Raw genomic sequence first — 18880 nt, forward strand, 5'->3', positions numbered from 1 at the left:
CGTGGGTGACACCACGGGCTGATGTCTTTCACCCGTCACCTCACTGATTGCAATGACCTTGCAGGGCAGCCTGATCACCACCTTTTGCAGATGGAAGACCTCCACCTTCTCCAGGCCTGGCCATCTCGGGAGGAGGCAGAAGAGGGGTGGGGCTGGGAGCTGGGCTCTGGCACCCATGTCCTGGCTCTGCCACTCCTTGGCTAAGTCAGTGAGTTCTCCGACTCTGGTTCATTTGGAAAGTGGGGTACGACTCGGCTTAAAGATTAAATTGGCTAATACCTGTAATGTGCTGAGCTCATGTAGAGACAAGACAGGTCATCAACTAACCGGAGCCATTTCCATCACCATCATTGGGGCAAACCGGGTCTGTCTACCCCCACAGCTGGCACCTCTGCCCCGTGCCCCCCACTCCCACGAGGCTAGGGGTCTGGGGACTGAGGGTGAAAGGAGCCGAGACCCTCGGGGGAGGGTGACAGCCAGAGGCAGCCTTTGGTGCCAAACTGCGGCCTGCAGCCTGATGTAAAGGTGACGAGGAGCCGCGTGGGTCTTTAATCAGAGGAGTGAAAGCGGTGTTTTAGGGAGATTAATCTGGCAGCGGAGACGGGATGGAGAACAGTCGAGCTCAGTACAGAGAATTATGATGCTGCCTGGCTCCGAGGCGGGACCTTAAAGGAAAGTGGCCTGGTTCTTGGCTCCCCGGGGCCCAGGGTTCCCGGCAGCTGGGAAGAGCTGGCTCTTAGGAGGGGAGGCACCCAGGGCGGCCGGCAGAGGGCACTGTTCTGCCGGTGATAGTGGCCCCTGCGCCGGAGCCCAGGCCTCTGGACAGGGAACATGCAGCAAAGCCCTGTGTGTTGGACTCAGGAGGGGGCCCTCAGCCCCCTGGCAAGTTCCATGCAGAGCATCTCGATGGCAGCAAACTGTAAGCAATCCCAGCACCGTGTGAGGCTGCTCTCAGGGAAAGGCCCTTGGGGAAGGTGAGACCACCCACCCCCCCAGTGCCAGCCCCCACAGGAGGCCCGCCAGGCCCTCACCTGGGTCCCAGGCTGCTCTGGAACCAGCAGCCAAAGTGCAAAATGGCACCAGGCCTGCCCTGGCCGAGAGCAGAAGGAGCTGCTGCTTGTACATTTTCTCATTTTATTTGAAGCTGTCACAACAGGTGAAACGCCGAGGCAATGCCATCTTCTCTCATCTTCCACGGCGCCGGGGCCACTGCACACGCCCCCAGCAGCCAGGCCTCACGCCAGCGCGTGGAAAACCTCCAGCTTCTCCCTGTACAGCTGGTGGAACTGCCGGGCCAGACACTGGAAGGGGGCCTCGAAGTTTTCCATCTCCTTCTGTGGAGACAGGCCGAGGAGGGTCGTGCTGTGTGCGGCATCAGGGCCAGCACGCACTCTTACTTCATGTCAGTGCCACGCACACTTGCCTCATTTCGCCTTCACACCACCTGGGGAGGCTGCTTTCCCAGAAGGAAACTGTGCCGCGGAGATTAAGTAACTCGCCCAAAGCCACACACCTGTCAGTGGCGGAGCTGGGCTTGAACCTAGGTCTGCGTCTACAGAGCCCGGCCTTTCAGCCACTCTCACTCCATGAGACAGGGAGTTAGAGGAGACGGCTTTGGCTTTGACCGAAGCCCCAGAGGCCACACAAAATAACAGACAGCAAGGACCCCACACCCTTGAGGGAAGGCAGACATGATGGGCCCTCCCACCTCCAGGTCAGGGTTGACTGTGGCATTTCCCTCCCGGAGGGCAGGCTCCCAGAGAAAGCCTGAGGCAAGGCTTAGGCCCCATGCTGGACCCCGGCCAGGGAAGGATGAAGGTGTGACTGGGGCTGGCTACTGTGGTGGCCAAGCCAGGGAGGGCTCAGTGGGACGGCAGCCCTGCTCCTCTGTGCACCTGAGGCCACAGCCGCCCTTCCCTGGACCAGCGGCCGGCGGGCGGGCCAAGCAGGAGCACCAGCCTGGAGCTGTCTTAACAGGACTCTGCAGGGACCACTTCCAGGAGGGTGGGTCCCAACAAGAACAGCCAGCCAGGAACCGCTAGGACCAGGAAGCGCCAGACCTGAGGCTGCAGGAGGGGTGAGGAGGTAGCCCAGCCTGCAGGGGTATCACCGGCCAGAGGGAGGCTGCAGGAGAGAGCTCCACTGGTGGGGGCAGGGAAGGCCCATCTCTAAGTGCTCACAGAGCATCCGGCTGAGACACCTGGTAAGTCCTGAGGGGCCACAGGAGGTGGCAATAGAGACCCCACGCCCCTCGTTCCTCTTTCCCCTTTCCCCGCAGCTGCAGGCTGTGAGCTGAGCTGGGGAGAGCGCAGACGCAGAAACGCAGCAGGTGAGGGGTGGCGGGTGCTGACGTTAGATCAAATCAGGAATTCTGACAGTCACCGAGGACTGGGCATCTTAGTAACTGAAATGGTACTTTTGTGATTAATGGTGCCTAAAGGACTCTCTCACTCTCTGTGTGCACACACGTATTTAAATTTTTAAGTTAAATTTATTCAAACTAAAAACAACTAGTTCACCCATTTCTCCCACCTCTACCTCTGGCAACCACCAATCTGTTCTTGGTGTCTATGAGCTTGTTGGTTGTTTTTTATTTTTTAAAATAATTTCACATATTAGACCATACGGTATTTGTCTTTCTCTGACTTATTTCACTTAGTGTAATGCTCTCAAGTTTCATGCATGTTGTTGCAAATGGCAAGACTTCCTTCTTTTTTATGGCTGGATAATACTCCATTGCATATACTGTATATGTACACAATTTCTTTATCCATTCATCCATCGATGGATACTTAGGTGATTTCCACATCTTGGCTACTGTGAATAATGCTGCAATGAACATGGGGGTGAAAATATCTTTTCAAGTTAGTGTTTTCTTTTTCTTTGAATAAATATCCAGAAGTGGGATTGCTGGGTCATATGGCAGTTCCAGTTTCAATTTTTGAGGAAACTCCACATTGCTCGCCATAGTGGCTATACCGCGCGTGCATCTTTTAAAATTTTATTTTATTTATTAATTTTTAAAAAATATATATTTTATTGATTTTTTACAGAGAGGAAGGGAGAGGGATCAAGAGTTAGAAACATTGATGAGAGAGAAACATCGATCAGCTGCCTCCTGCACACTCCCCGCTGGGTATGTGCCCGCAACCAAGGTACATGCCCCTGACCGGAATCGAACCTGGGACCCTTGAGTCTGCAGGCCGACGCTCTATCCACTGAGCCAAACCGGTTAGGGCTAAAATATTTTTAAAGAAATAAGCAGGCAGCAGAAAGAACTCATGACTTTCAAAGCAGCAGCCCAGCTAAGAACACACAAGAACCAGTTTTCCAGCAATCCCTGGCAGCTGGCAAAAGTGCAGCCTCCGTAAGAGACAAGGAACTGTCCCAGTGGACGGCGGAGTTTCCAAACCAAAGGATGTTACAGAGTCACCAAGCTCAGTGTTTCACGGACGGCAGCCTGGGCCTGGGTGCAGTGGCCCAGCTGGTGTGCGCTGAGCCCGGCCGGAAACTCGGGCTCCCCAGTCGGAGAAGAGCAGCCTGTCTGCCCCGCGAGCTGGGTGGCCGAAATGCACAAAGGAACCAGTTCTGGTGGAGAAAGTTACCTGGACTTTCTAGCAAAGGGAGTCCCAGGCGGAGGAAACAAGCCCCCAGAGGAGAGACAGGCGGCAGGAAGTGCAGAGAAAGGGATCCGGAGGCTGCCGGTTTTAGCCGGGGACCATCCGCACCAAGCTCGCGAATGCTGAGGACAGAGGCCGCACCCTCCAGCTGGACAAGAGCACTAACCGTTACACCTGCGGGGCACCTTTGGTTGTGCAGAGCATAAACTCCTCGGCAACGCGAATGTCAAACAGAAAGGCTGGACCCCTGTTTTACACCATTCACAAACATGAGCTCAAAATGGATTCAAAACCTGAACTTAAGACCTGAAACCAGAAAACTCCCAGGAGGAAACATTGGGGAAAAGCTCCTTGACATGGATGTTGGCAATGGTTTTATGGGAATGACACCGAACGCAGAAGTGAAAGCAGAGCCGAAACTGGTGTGGCTCAGTGGATAAAGCGTCGGCCTGCGGACTGAAGGGTCCCAGGTTCGATTCCGGTCAAGGGCATGTACCTTGGTTGCAGGCAGATCCCCAGTAGGAGGTGTGCAGGAGGCAGCTGATCGATGTTTCTCTCTCATCGATGTTTCTAGCTCTCTATCCCTCTCCCTTCCTCTCTGTAAAAAATCAATAAAATATATTTAAAAAAATAAAGGAAAAGAAAAGAAGTGAAAGCAGAAACCAACAAGTAGGACTACATTAAAGTAAAAAGCTCCTACAAGAGAAACCATCAACAAAATGAAAAGGTAACACACCGAATGGGAGAAAACATTTGCAAACCACACACTGAGAAGGAGTTAATATCCAAATACACAACTCAGACAACTCAATAGCAAAAACACAAAGAATCTGATACAAAATGGGCAAAAGACCTGAGCAGACATTTTTTCAAGGAAAATCTTCAAATGGCCAACAGGCATATGAAAAGGTGCTCAACATCACTAATCATCAGGGGATGCAAATCAAAACCACAGTGACTTATCACCTCACCTGTCAGAAGGGCTCATCAAAAGGACAAGAAATAACAAGTGTTGTGGAGGATGTGGAGAAAGGGGAGCCCTTGTGCGCCGTTGGTGGGATTGCAAACTGGGGCAGTCACTGTGGAAATCAGCATTACGCTAAGTGAAATAAGCCAGAGGACGGCAAATACCGTATGATCTCACGTATGTGTGGAATCTACAAAAACAGACCTCACAGAAACAGAGCGCTGACTGGTGGTTGCCAGTGGCCGCGGGGGTGGGAGGTGGGCGATATGGGTGCAGGTGGTCAAAGGGTATCCGCTTCCAGTTTTAAGATGAGTAAGTTTTGCCCCGGCCGGTGTGGCTCAGTGGATTGAGCGTTGTCCCAAGCACCAAGAGGTCATGGGTTCTGTTCCCGGTCAGGGCACATGCCCAGGGTGTGGGATCGATACCCAGTGGGGGCATGCAGGAGACAGCCAATTGATGTTTCTCTCTCATATCTATGTTTCTATCTTTCTCCCTTCCCCTTCCTCTCTCTCTAAAAAAATCAAAACATTAAAAAAAAAAGATGAGTAAGTTCTGGGGATGGGATTGAAAATAACAAAATAAAGTGAAGCAAACATGTAGGCCCCACCGTCAGGTTTGCCAGACGATTGCGCTGCATTAAGGAGATGGGCTTGGCGTCAAGACTTGCCCGTGCCTCAGAGTTGTTATATTTCCTGTTTAATTACAGCTTCCTTAACCGAGCTGCCTCAGGGGGGACTAGTTAACTCGCACAGTTAATACCAAGTGCTAAACTGCAGCTCTGCAAGCACAATTTATACCCACCATGTCCACAGAGCGGCAACAAACACCGGGCAGAGTTTAAACCCACCGCCCAGTGGCCCCTGGTGTTCATTTTTGAGTTCCATCAAGAGTTCCGGGGAGTATGGGATACTGGGGTGAGGAGGCAGTTTCACAAATGGGAATGTTGGAAGGGGAACACTAAAATGTTGTTGGCTGTGGGCAGTACAGCTCACTGCTTTGCTCAAAGGCACACTGCGTAAAAACCCGTCTACACAGGAAAAGCTTGCTACTTTGAGCTTCGTTAATTTAGCATTTGTGATGACTGGGCCGGAGGCAAGAGTGGCGTTGATGTTTGTACCGCCTACGAAGTAAAGGATTTAGTAGGTAACAGAGTATAAATAAGATGCCTAGGGAAATATTTACACGTTAGAAAAGCTCCTGTGCACGGAGCGTTTGCTGAGCACCAGACTCGGCTAAGTGTTCTATATTCGCCATCTGACTTCATTCTCACGCCTGCTACTCAACGTGGGGCATGGCTTATTTTCCCCACCCGACAGGTGAGGAGCCCGAGGCACCGACAGGTTAAGTAACATGCCGACGACCCACTGCTAGGCCTGCACTCACCATGGGAGCTCAGAGCACCTGCCTTACTCGCTAAGCGCTCCTTAACACGTTAAGCACCCAGCCTGCTTTGTCTTCCAGACGGATAGTGTCAGTCACCGGTGACTGACATGGGGCTTAACGTGTTAAGGAAGCATGCCTTTGCGGGGGCGAGGGGGGGTGTTAAAGTTCCCATCCACATGCCACTGGCCAGCATCGGTCTGCTAATTGTCGTAGGTGCAACAGAAGTGCCCGTGGCTTAAGTACATTTTAAGTGAAAACAACCTCCAGGCTGTTTATTAATTAGCCCACTGACTTTTGGAGCCAAAGAATCTGGTACATAGGCCACATGGCCGGGGTGAGGTCCATGTTACCACCACCATGTGCCAGGCCTACAAGTCTCCCAGCAACCCCGGCGAGGGCCGCTGCTGGCTCTGTAGAAAAGTGCCACACAAGCACGTCTGATTGATACAACCTGGGTCACACGTCTGCACCCCAGTCACAGGGAGGCTGGGACCTCAAACTCCCCACACAGGAAGGGGGCTTGCAAGCACCAAACAGCTAAATTCTGAAGTGTGTGTACGGAGGGTGCGGTAACAAATCACTCGGACTGTCCCCTTTCTGATGGCTCCTGCTGACCCTACTGGACCCGCTGTAGCTAATTTTTGAGCCTGTCTCTGGAGATCGCTTGGAGTCATTGGTGTGGGGGGGGGGGGGGGGAGAGCGCTGCAGTAGGTGGGACAGGGAGCATTTATGGGAGTCAGATACTATGGATCCCAATGCTGACTCCACCCTCTACTTAGTCACGTGACCTTGGACAAGTCACTTCACCTCCTCGACATGGAAGTAGGAACTGGGGGACCAGTCCCTAGTGCACGGGGCTGAACGGGAGCTCTGAAGTAATGTTCCAACAGCACGTGACTCACAATATCTCGTGCAAACGTCAGGCATCACTGTAATTGAACACAGTCGGCTTGTATTCTTCCCTAATTGAGATACAACTTTTCCGGGGCTGGCTGGCTAATTTGCTTAATTGAAATGCATGAGTGACTCTTGCTACACTGAGAAATGACCTTGGGCTGAGAATGTAAACACCCGTTCCTAATTCCACTGTGCATATGGTGGAGTAACAACTCGATGCACGTGAGGTCATGTGAAAACTCGCTCCCAGCAGAGGCCCACTCCCCACTGGCTACCGAGCACGTGGATACTTACCACGGATGTTTCAAAACATTCCAGGCCTTGGCCCAGCGCCCACGCCTGGGCCTGGGCCGCTTCCACTGCTCGTCTGCTGACCAGGTCTGTCTTGTTGCCCACTAACACACCTGCTCAAGAGAAACCACCACAGCATCGCATTTAACTGGCAGCCTGGGAGGCAGCTGGAGGGAAAAGAGCAAGCAGATGGACTTTATGGGCGCAAAAGATCGCCTGAGCGGTGCCTGGTTCGAGGTGGTGAGCGAGACAGGGACCCTAAGATGCTGATCCTGAGGCCACAGCAGGGGGCGCTCTGCTTTTCACACAGCTTCTGCTCGGCCCTTTTTCTAGTGGATCTGTCTGCCTTGTCCCCTTAAGGCTGCAAGTGCCCGGCAGGCGAGGGCCGAATTTATGTGAGCATTTGCGATAAATTCCTAGCTCATGGAGCAAACTTTAAAAATGGTCATTAATACTAATCTAAGGACTGGGCTCAGAGTCAGGGATTCGGAGGTAATTTAGTTCTGTCCCCAGCTGCATCCGCTGCAGCTAATTTTTGAGCCTGTCTCTGGAGATGGTTTTTCCTGGTCTATAATGAGGAGGATTTGTTGATCTCACATAAGGATGAAAAATAAATTGATTTAAAGCATTCAGAAGTGACAGCAGGGCCTGCATGTTTACTCGCGCCCCACACACAGGAGACAATGAGTTCTTCCTGGGCTGGCTTTCCGGAAGTGACACCTCACCTTCCTGTCACAGCCCCTTCCCCTTTGCTGCCGGAGTCTCCCAAGCCTGCACGGTGGGTGTCATCATGCCCGTTTACAGACTCGGAGGTGTGGGCACCCTCAGACGCAAAGCCCAGGGCACCCCTCTGTGCACCCACAGCCAGTCTGCAATGACCTGTGCTCCGGAGCACGTTGTAAGTAAAGCCGATGCCGCAGCTCCTACCTGGGAGGGAGGTGCCTGGCACCTGTGACCGCGCCTTCTCCAGCCACTTGCTGCAGTTGATGAAGGACTGCTCGTTGGTCACGTCATAGACGAGGCACAGGACGTTGGGGCTCTCCCACTGCAAGAGGGGCAGGACGAGACATGTCAGTCGCGGTGGAAGTGACTTCTGGGCTGGCAAAGATCTGGCCAATTTTCTGGGGAGGGCCATGTGGATGAAGGGAAATGACAAACTGTAAAGGGGACGTGAGTCAGACAACTGAGCCACAGAAGAAAACGGTTTGCTCAAAGGAATGAGTGGAAGGCGGGGCTCGTGGGCGGTGGGGAAGGTGCGGTGGGGAAGGCGTAGCTATGAAGTCCAGGGTGTGAGTTTACATCGGTGCCAGGCTCTCCGCTGGGATGGTCTCAGCGTCCCTGCTGTGCAGCCACAGGGAGGGTGACGGCCTTGCCCAGGTCAGATGTGCTTTCAACGCGAGAGCAGGACTGCAGCTTTCCTCCACCGGGAGGCGCTTCTCCTGCCGCTGGCCTCAGGGACCCATTCCCGCTCATCCTGACGGATGGCCCGCTATTGTGTAAGCTGGCTGCTCTGCAGGCCCAGAGAGCATCCCTTCTTTCACCAGCCAGTCACCAACGCGGGTTTGCTTGCGTCTCCTTCCTAAGGGCCGCCTTTTCACAATGCTTCTCCTGAGCGCATCAGCCCTCATCTAACCAGACCACTGGCGGGGTCACTGAACCGGGCTACACTCTCCGGACGGTCAGGTCACCTTCCGGGGCTGCTCAGATCCGGGGCCACCCTGCTGCTCGGCACAGGGCGGTAGGATTGCGCTGCTCAGGCTGTGATGCATATGACTGTGGCCACACCCTGGTCCCTGGGGACCCCCGCCTTGCGCAGTGAAAGCCTGGTTTATTTCTGGGGTGTTGGAACCTCCCAGGGCGTAAGGGAGAATCCTTTTTCCTCCCGTTTGCCTAAGGAAGGTCAGCCCAGAGTCGCTCTGGAGGGCTCACCTCCCTACCCCCAAGGTCTCCAGGACGGGGAGCACTAAACCGATGATTCTCTCACACCTTCACTCCACAGACTAACTCAGGAACTCACATTAAGCCCCGTCCCCCATGAGCATTCAGGGGACACCTTCTTCCTCCAGGCCTCAGCCAGGGGCCCAGGGCAGTCCCAGGATGGAGCTGGAGCAGGGAGCCTGGAGTCGGGGTGTGCGCTGCTAGTGGCCCTGACCTCCAGGCACGTCCTCCCTCTGCCGAGGAAGGGCAGCACCCAGTGCCAGGCCGTGCACACAGTAGGTAGGCATGTGGTGAGCACGAATTGATGCGTGAAGCCAGTCCTGTGTGAACTCACCATCATTAGATCTGTTTTGCTTAGACAATAACCCAAAAGAAGGCAGGAAAGTTTCTATTAAAATGAAGCCGTTCTTGGGAAGGCAGGGAGGGCTCTGGGGAGCGTAACCCTTCTAATTAGCTCGCTGGCCCAGATCAGCGGAACTGCTACCTGGGAAGGAACAGCAGGCTGGACCTGAGAGGATGGCTGGATGGGCACGGGGAGCCCTGGGCAGCGGGGCACACCCCAGGCCGAGCCCAGGCGGCCAGGGTGTGGGCCCGGAAGGTGAGCCTCAGGATGGGGCCTCCAGTGCACACACATACCGCGCCCCCGCCCCCCACAAGGGGAAGGAATGTGTGCTCCTGTTCTGGGAGGCTGAGGAGGAGGGCTGAGGGGACACCACCAGGAGGCAGCTGCTCCAAAGGGAGGCCCCAGAGTGAGCGGCTTGAGGACTGAGCCACACAGCTGGGGCGCATTTGGGACCCAGCCACTCGGAGCTGGGAGCTAGGGGGAAGCATGGGCACGAGCCACCCCTATTTGCCAGGAGGCCACAAGTCCCAAGGAGGGGAGAGTGCCCCTTACAGAATTTGACCATGATAGCTTCTTTCGGCAGCCAGGCTGCAGTGACATTTCTGGGAGAGGGGTGTAAGAGGAGACCTTGGGTGGGAGGTGGTGTTAGGAAACAAAACCGCAGGCTACTTGCCAATTTATCCAGCATCTCCGAAAACAGCTCCTTGCCAGCGGAGTCAAAAATGAAGAGCTCCTGGAATCAGAAAGGCATGTCCCAAGAATGTCTACACATGGCCGGGGTGGGATGGGGAGGGGCGATGGCTATAAGCCAGTGGCACTGACCTCAGCTCAGTGCTGACCTGGCTTCGGGGTGAGGTGCATGCGCAGGTGCACACATTCATAGAGGCTGCACCCCCGCCCTGGGGCACGAGGACGGCGGTGGGAAGAGGAACAGCCCCCAGAACCTGCGAGGCGGGCCCGTTTCCCACACAGCCAGCACTTTCTGCGCGGCTCACCTCTGCTAACCTCAAGTGCAAAACTACCAGGAACAAGCTGACTTCCCACCTGGCAGAACAGAATGCTAAACAGGCTGACAAGTGCTCTGCCTTCCAAAAGGTCATTCTGCACTTTGTTAACCAAATTGATTTTCAAATCTTAAAACCATTCTTTCTAAAGGAGGTCACCGAGGAGGCCTGGGAAGGCGCGGGAAGTAGGACAGTCTCATTCCTCCGATGGCTCAGGTGTGGTTCTGACAGGGACACAGGAGGACCCCTCCTGCCCCCGTCCAAACCTCAGCCAGCCTCTGGGAGACCCCCTACCCAACGCTGTTGCCCAGAAGGTCCCCCTCAACTTCCCCCTTCGGCTCCCTCCGGGCGCTGGTACGCCTGGCTGGCTTCCGACCCCCGCACATGCTGAGTATCAGAGCTGCGATGTGAGTCGCACGTCGGAGACCTGAGCACTTCCCACTGCGTCAGGGGAGGTAAGATGGTTTTGGCTCGTGAACCTCTTTAAGGATCTGGTGATTCTTAAACCTCCTCCCAGGGAAGCACACATGTACAAACACAGCATCTCGCAATTACATTTTAGGTGTGGATCCCCACAGAGGGAGGCAGGTGAGAATCTTGATAGGTTAGTTGTGAGGGCAAGGCCCATATTTCATCTTACTTCCTCTCCCTAGAATGCTTTCCTGTCCCACAGTGCTGTCCCCAAACGCTCAGCGCGTCCAGGACAAGTCCTTGCACCCCGTCTCTCACAGGGAGGATGACGGGGACCCTGGGCCCAGCGCAGGGCACTGACCTCCCTCGGGTCGAGGGCACCACTCACCACACTGTCCCCTGTGTCAGGAACTGGCAGCGTCTTCACCACCAAGTCCACCCCGGTTGTCTGCCGAGGAAAACCAAGAACACGTGTGTCAGGGGCCCCAAGGGGCGTGTTCAGGTCACGAAAGCCCCGATGCCAGGAGACATCCCCAGCGCAAGTGCTTGTGTCCCGGACTCCCTGGTGGTGCAGAAGTCACAGAGGACCAACGAGGCTTGTCCCGCTCCCTGCCCCAGAGCGGGCTGTGCGTGGTGACAGCGACCACTGGCTCGGGGTTATCTCCCAGGGCCCGCGGCCTCGGCCCGGCCGACAGCCCCTGCGTCTCACCAGGGTGTAGTTCTTCTGGAAGTGGGCTCCGTCGCTGCGGAAGATCTGCGCCAGGGCGGTCTTGCCCACTGCAGGGTCCCCTGTGCGGACAGAGCACACGAAAAGCCTCACTGCCATCCTGACCTGACCGCGCGCGTCCCACTCCAGAACGCTGGTCCAGAAACCCCAAACCTCACTGAGTTTTCAGAGAAAATGTACTCGATTCTCCTGGGCACTCGCTCTGAGGTCGCGGGCAGGGCAATGGGTCCATGAGACCAATCTCCCAAACCCACGATGACCAGTCACGTTTCTTCAAGGCTAACCCCTCGTCTAAAAGAACGGACCCAGGCGGTAGCAGCTTCCGGAGAGCTGAGCACTGGGAACAGAACTGACACTTCCAGGAACATACCCTATGGGAAAACCTGTCACTTTCAACCTGGATTTTACTTTAAGTCTTAAAGGTAAACAGGTGTGACCAGGCACAGACCGATAGGCTCAGCTGACTAAACCGATCTGAGTTAGAGCGTCCCGAGTTAGGACCCTGCACCGTGGTTTTTTTTGTTGTTTTTTTTTGGTGGGGGTGGGAGTTGAGAGTTTCTGCATTTATGAAAAACAAGCGATGCCACGTTGAAATCCACTTCCAGGTGGTACTGCCCTCCACCTGGTGTGCCCATCTGTGCCCACTGGGGTCCATCTTCCCAGGCCAGTCTATCTGCAGCAGCAACAGTCTTCTCCAAGCTCGCCGCCACCCGGTGGCTTATCTCCCCGGCCTTCTTTTGTTGGTCGGTAACCCCACACACTGGTTCCTCAAAACTAAAGGTTTATGTCACAGTCTCAGTCTGAGATCTGGACTTCTTCTAAGAATGTTGGGGGCAATTTAATCTGGAGTTCCTCCTGTGCCCCCAAGGGTGCTGGCGCCAGGCCGTGCCCATCCATAATTGCCCTGTGCCCTCCCCACTTTCCCACCCATGGCTCTGCCCGGCCTCCTTAGATGCCACGCTGTTTCCATTGCCACACCTCCTCCACCTGGAGTCTCACAGATTCCCCACCCCGCCCAGCCCAGCCGACAGGACGGCTTTTCACCGGTCCCTGACTCGCATCCTTTGGTGCAATCTCTTCACCTTAGCTTCCTATTTCACAGCGGCTTCACTGCTTTTCTTGACTTGATTTCCCCAAAGCCTTCCGCTGTTAACTTTCCTTTTTAAAAAACTTTAAATCATTTTTTATTTTTCAATTCCAGTTGGCATACATCATCCTATTAGTTTCAGTGATGAGACATTATGTAACTTACCAAGTGGTCACCCCGAGAAACCTAGTACCCATCTGGCACCATACAGTTATCTGTTCACTTCTCAGTTCTGACTTTTCTCATCTATAATTTTCTCTTGTGAGACAATAACTTGACTGTTCATGGCATTTCATTTCATGTGAATTCCTCCAGGTCTGGGTGAGCTATCCAGGTCTTGCTTTCCTATTTGCCACCACATCTTACAAGGAAACCAACACACCTGAGCCTCCCTGCTGAGCGCATTCACACAGTCTCAGTCAGTGACCTCCCCATCATTAACCTCATTTGACAGACGAAGAGACCGAGGCCCCGAGAAGCTGAGTAACTGCCCTCAGATTCCAACACCGTGTTCTCTGGGCCAGACCCCCTCCCCTCCTTGAGCTCAGGGAACCTTCTGACCATTTTTGACATGGCCCCCAGGCCCCCATCATGCAGCCTTACACTGGGGCGACCACAGGCTGGAGTCACCGGAACCCACCCTCTGCGAGCAGAGAGCACACCACTCTCCCTGCCTTTGGACCGCATCCACCCTCCCCACTCCATTTGGGCTTTTGAGTCCAGTTGGAAATTGGCTCGTCCGCTTGTGAAATTCCCCACAGATTTTCCTGGTTAATTTCATATTTCTTTCTTCCGACTGCCAGTCAGTCACCCACACTCATGGGCTGTGTCGGCTGAGGGATCTGAGCACAGCGAGGAGAAAGAACGATAAACACGTTTGCAGAGCAACAAGATGACAAGTGCAAATTCAAACAGCACAAGCTGAGAACCCGAGTGTCGGGCACATCGAGGAAAGAGTGCGCGGTTTCATTAGTGGGCAGACTTCCCGGGGGCAGGCTGAGCCGGGGTGATGGCAGGGAGGGGCACTCTTGACGGAGAGGGTGACATCTGCAAAGGCACAAGGCAGGGGTGACCTCCGAATCGCCAAGCCCAATGGTCTCTTCTCAGTCCTCAAGCTCCTCGCCCTCTGGCCTGGTTGCCCTGGTGACCCTGCACTGGCCTGGTTCTCCTGCCTCCCAGACGTGGGCACCCCGTGGGGCTGTCCTTGGCCCTCTGTTCCCTTTACTCGCTACCCTGACTGCCCCTCCTGAGGAATGATGGGCCTTCACTCAGTCCAGTTCATCTACTGCGAGGGTCAGGTTGTGTCCCCGGTCCTGAGTGTCTCAGCCACCCCCATCTCACTTGTTCTGTTAGTGATGTCACCATTCACTCACTGTCCCCAGACTCCACCCAGTCACCTCTGACTCCTCCTCCTCCCACGCCCAACCCCTCTCCTCTTCATCCCAGCCACACGACCTTGGCTGTCACTGCTGACTGCCCCAGTTAGCCCACGCCGGGCTGGTCGCAGCCCTAACCCATCTATCCAGGCCCTGCACTGTGATGCTGGGGCCGGGGCAAACTTGGCTCTGCCAACGAGAGTTCTGGAGAAAGACGGGAAGGTGGGAGGGAGCAGGACTTGCTCCTTGCGTCTGCTTGTCGTTTCTCTTGGCAGCAGCCTGGCCATGGCCTTCACCCCAGCAGCACTAGTTAGCTGCTGCCTCCAGGGTTATTACACCCCCTCAGAGACACCAGGGGCCCCTTCTCAGAGGTCGCCTCTCAGCCCCCCAGGGTCTTCCTGAGCTCTGAGGTCCCGAGGACCCCCTCTTCTCTGTTCCCCAGCCCTGGGGCGAGGCTCCTGCAGGGACTGCTGCCCTGCTGTCCCCGTTCGTCGTCCAGGTCCTCCGTGATGGATTAATGTCCCCATGAAACCCTCGCACCGGGACACCGAGAGCAGGTCTGCGCCTGCCTGGCCCCTGGCCCCAGCAGCACCGTGGTACCAGGATGGTCTCAGGACACAGACCCCAGATGGTCTGAAATCGGCTGGGTCGTGGCCCGGCTGGTGGGCAGTGGGTCCCAGGGGTCTGTGCCTGGCCTCCCACAGGCACCTGAATCCCTGAGGCACCACCGAGTGGGCAGCCTCCTCCGAGGTCTGCTCCTGCTCCGTGGGGTTCTGCTTCAAGCTTCTGGCAACCCCGCCTCTCTCTACTGGTTCTGTGTCATCTCAGTGTTTTCCTCTTGTTTTTTTAGGTCTTCAGCACCTGCTGAACCAATTCTCTGTTGAAATGCCTAATGTATTTTCTGTTTTCTTAACTGGTCTTGCCTGAAAACACTTCCCAACAGGCCCTCTCCCCCCTCTTCTCCCTGTTTCAACCCACCCTGAGCTCGGCATCAGCAGATGGACCCTCAGAACATAACCTTTCATCCTGCTGCTCTCACATGAAGCCCGCCAAGGACTCCTCCCCCACAGCCTCCTCTCCGGTCAACCCCTGCCCCCTCCCAACTCGCCCTCCAACTATCGCTTTCACAAAACCTTGGCTCTGCACCCCTATTCTCTCTGAGTGTAAATGCAGTAACTAATATATATGTTCCTTTTTTTAATGCAGTAACATTGTTAATAACATTATGTAAGCTTCAGGTGTACATTATAATTCGGTATCCGTATACTTATTCTCTTGATCTCTGAAAATCCCTCGAATACAACCTTCCAGGTCTCCCCAATCCAAGTCCAAATCCTGCCCATTCTCTGCCAGGCCAAGCTCAGTGTCCTTCCTGCACAGCCTCCGAAGGTCCTCTCTCCCGCCTTTGTCTGTATCTGTGTGGCTAACGTGCTCACTGCTGCTAGCATGAGACCTGATGTCAGAACAGCCGGCCAAGCAGGCACTATTATCAGCCCTACTCCCTCCAGCTCCATCATTACCAGCTGTGGTTCCGCGGGTGCATAATCTCTCTGGGCCTCAGTTGTACCATCTGCAAAATGGGGATAACAGAACCTATTTCACAGAATTGTTAAGCGGATTTAATGAGTTAATATGTACAGTGCCTGATGTATGTTGAATAACAGTTAAGTGATTTTTAAAGTAAATAACATGGAGATAAATGTCAAGTGCTGTTTTCCCTCCTGAGCTGAGCCAGCACAATAGCAGCTGTGCCTTAAGATATTGCTCTGGTATCTGGCACACGGAGGACATTCCATTCTGTGTGCTGCACTACAAGTGATCATGTGCATAGCAGCGCTTCCTGGAGTGGCGGGGCTGGCCTGACTCATCCTTGTAGTCCCACCACACCTTGCATGGTGACTTACATGTAGTAGGTGCTCAATAAAAATCTGTTGAATGAATAAGCACTTGAATTGTGAGAGAAAAAAAACGGCAGATTAACTCAATCGAAACAGTAGGCCTGTGGGGGTAAAGGAAATGGTGTGCTTAGCCTGATGTGTGAGGTGGGGTGGGTGGAGCTGATTCGCTGTACTGAGGTCTCTGGTCCCGGGAAACTTCCAAGAGGAGATACCCTGGAGGCTTTGAAAGGGGGCTGCAGATTGAGAGCTAGGTTAGAGTTTAGGACTCACTCGGCAGTGGTTGAAATCAGGTGAAACAGTACCTGAGGGAGGGGGTGTAAAGAAGGGTAAAGCGTCAAGCATCTAGACTTGAAGAAAATACAGCTTGGGGCAAAGAACAAGCCCTGGAAATCAGTCACCTGGGACTAGCTCCCAGCTCGGCCACATCCGGCTGTGTGACCCGCGGCAAGTGTCTTACCCTCTCTGGGCCTCGGCCGCCCCATCTGTAAATGACGATGACAACAATACTGACCCCACAGAGTTGTGTGAGGACTGAGCTGACTGTGGAGAGGTCTAGCACAATGCTGGCACCTGGAATGTGCTCCGTAAGTTAGCTCCCTGGTCGAATGAGAAAAAAAAAAAAAAACCACACACACACCCACACAGTCGGAGAGAGAAGCCCATTAAAAAAAAAAAAAATCTAACTTCAGAAAATAAAAACATTCCCACCTTATCCATGAGGAAACTGAGGCTCAGAGAAGTGCTTTGTCCAAGCGGACTCAGCCAATGGAGGCACAGCCAGAATTATTTTTGTTGCTCAATGCTGCCTCTCCTGGCGCTCTGGAAACCTGAGACCTCTCTTAAGAACCATTAATTTCTTTAGCTTCAGTGTGATTTGAGTTACTGTTGTCCGTCATCTTTGTGTGTGACCCTTTTATTTCCAAATTAGAAAAGTCATCAAAGATATTATCTATTTCAGTCTGCAAGTGATGAATCAAAGAAGATAAGAAAGAATCTCTTCCGCTTTATAATTTCTCACTGCTGCTTTCCTGAGCTGCTCAAGGAACCCTGGAAAGGTCACAGGTTTCAAGAGTAACACAGGTTAAGAGTTTTGGAGCTGTGAAGATCTCCGCTGACCCTCCTTCACTAGGGGTGACCTTGCCTTAGTGCCTCAGTAAGGTCAGAACAATCCAGCCCCTTCCCCAGGGTGCCACCGTGAGGGTGAAAGGAAACACGTGTGCCTGGCAGGCAGTAAGGACTCAGTAAAGCACATGTGTGTTCTGTGGCCCCAGGTCTATAATCCTGGCAAATGTTTTTCCAAATGTCCAGCCTGATACAAAGAGAGCACCACAAACGGGAACGCCACATATTCCTTCATTCCACAAATATTCCCTGGGGACCTGCTAGGTTCCAGATGTTGTTCGGGGTGCTTGGGATGCATCAGTCAAAACAAATATTCTTGCCTTGGGGGATTCAACACTGATGTCCCCCTGAGTGTGGGGTGGCACAGTAACTTTAAAGACAACACACACGCGCTTTTTGCAAACTCTGGTCCACTGTACACTGCTGTCTCTAATCCCTGTTATCAGAGGGGGTGGGGTCAGGAACAGATCCCGTGAGAAACGACTACCAAAGTCACTGATGCCTGACTTTGGGGTACAGCACGCGGGTTAGTTGGTGCGCTTAGCCTGATGTTTAAGGAATCTTTGCCACCTCAGTAGAGCTCAAACTGGTGAAGGTGGTCTCAAGAGTATGACAGGAGCGGAAATCAGCCGGAGGTGCCATGTGCTCTGGAAGAGAACTCTACCACGGCTAATGGGATTTACACTACCAGCAACCGCATGAACTCGCCTCTGGGTGAGAGAAAGGGAAAGGGGGTGGGCAATTTACGTGAACAAAAGCTCTCGATAACTTATGAGGTCTCTGGACTTCGGACATTGTAAATTTCAGACTCACCTGCCAGTATGCATTTGGCTGCCAGCTTCACCATGGTAACCAAGCACCTCCACGGACCAGACAGGGGACGAGGGGAGACTAGAGGCGTTGGGGCCTGTGGCCGCGGTGGGGACGGGAAAGTTGGGCTGCACAGGGAGGGGCGGCTATCGGCGCAGGGGTTGGGGCGGGGGCGCACGGGAGCTCCAGAGGGGACCCGCTCAAGGCCTCAGTAGGCCGCCTGGAAGGTGCCAGCGAGGTGGCACAGCTCCCATTCCCGGCCCTGCCCCCGCCAGATGGGGACCATCAGGAAGAGTGAACCCGCAACCCTGGGCCCTTAGCACCGCGCCGGACGCGCTGGCCAGGCAACCGCCTGTCCCGCCTCCTCCGCTTTCTCGCTGGCCCTCGATTGGCTGCCACCAAAAACTCCCACCCGAAGGATTTCGGAGACCAGTGGGAGGAGGGGGCGGGACTAAGAGCTTTTTTGCAAGACAATTTGTAGTAGTGTCTGCTCTTCAAGTTTATACCGCTTGACTAATGGTTGCAGGAGATGTCAATCATTTCCACCCACCTCACCGCGCTGCCGGAAAGTTCTTGGAAAAGCAGCTCCCAGGTCTTGTAGCGGGAGCTGTGATAAAAGAAGCTTTCTGATTGGCGAGAGGGTGACTTGGTCCATCTTCGGGAGGAATGGGGATTCTCCGAATCCCCTGCCCTCCTGGATGTGGTGGACTCGCCCGCTGAGGGCTCCGTGAGAGCGCGGGAGGCTGGAGCGGAGCCTGCGCAGTAGACGAGGCCGCGGTTGCTGAAGCGGAGCTTAGGGCGAGTTTGATACCCCAGAGGTTCTTGTCGCTCCCCAAGTTCCTAGGTTCCCGGAGCGCGTCCGCGAGGTGCATCTAGAAATCCAGTCCTTGCCCCGCATCCTACGGGGAAATCTTATTTTAAAGCCCAAGGATAATATGCGCTTTAAACTCCAAAATATGAAAGTGTTTAGAGTGGTGTCAGTGAATTTTGATGGAAGGGGGGGCGG

The 18880-nt window shown here is 54.2% G+C and overlaps 1 protein-coding gene across 1 annotated transcript; it reads right to left on the bottom strand.

Moving 5' to 3' along the window:
* Positions 1-1115: 1115 nt before the first annotated feature.
* Positions 1116-18245, bottom strand: IFT27 (intraflagellar transport 27). The gene is made up of 7 exons (XM_080659269.1): positions 17878-18245; positions 11564-11643; positions 11243-11302; positions 10113-10172; positions 8086-8203; positions 7162-7271; positions 1116-1334 (listed from the first exon to the last, which is right to left on the bottom strand). The coding sequence occupies exons 1-7, from the start codon at positions 17909-17911 to the stop codon at positions 1236-1238; spliced, it is 561 nt and encodes a 186-aa protein (XP_080515395.1). The 5' UTR covers positions 17912-18245; the 3' UTR covers positions 1116-1235.
* Positions 18246-18880: the final 635 nt, after the last annotated feature.

This window comes from Plecotus auritus (genome assembly GCF_963455305.1).
Source record: "Plecotus auritus genome assembly, chromosome: 3".
Lineage (NCBI taxonomy): Eukaryota > Metazoa > Chordata > Mammalia > Chiroptera > Vespertilionidae > Plecotus > Plecotus auritus.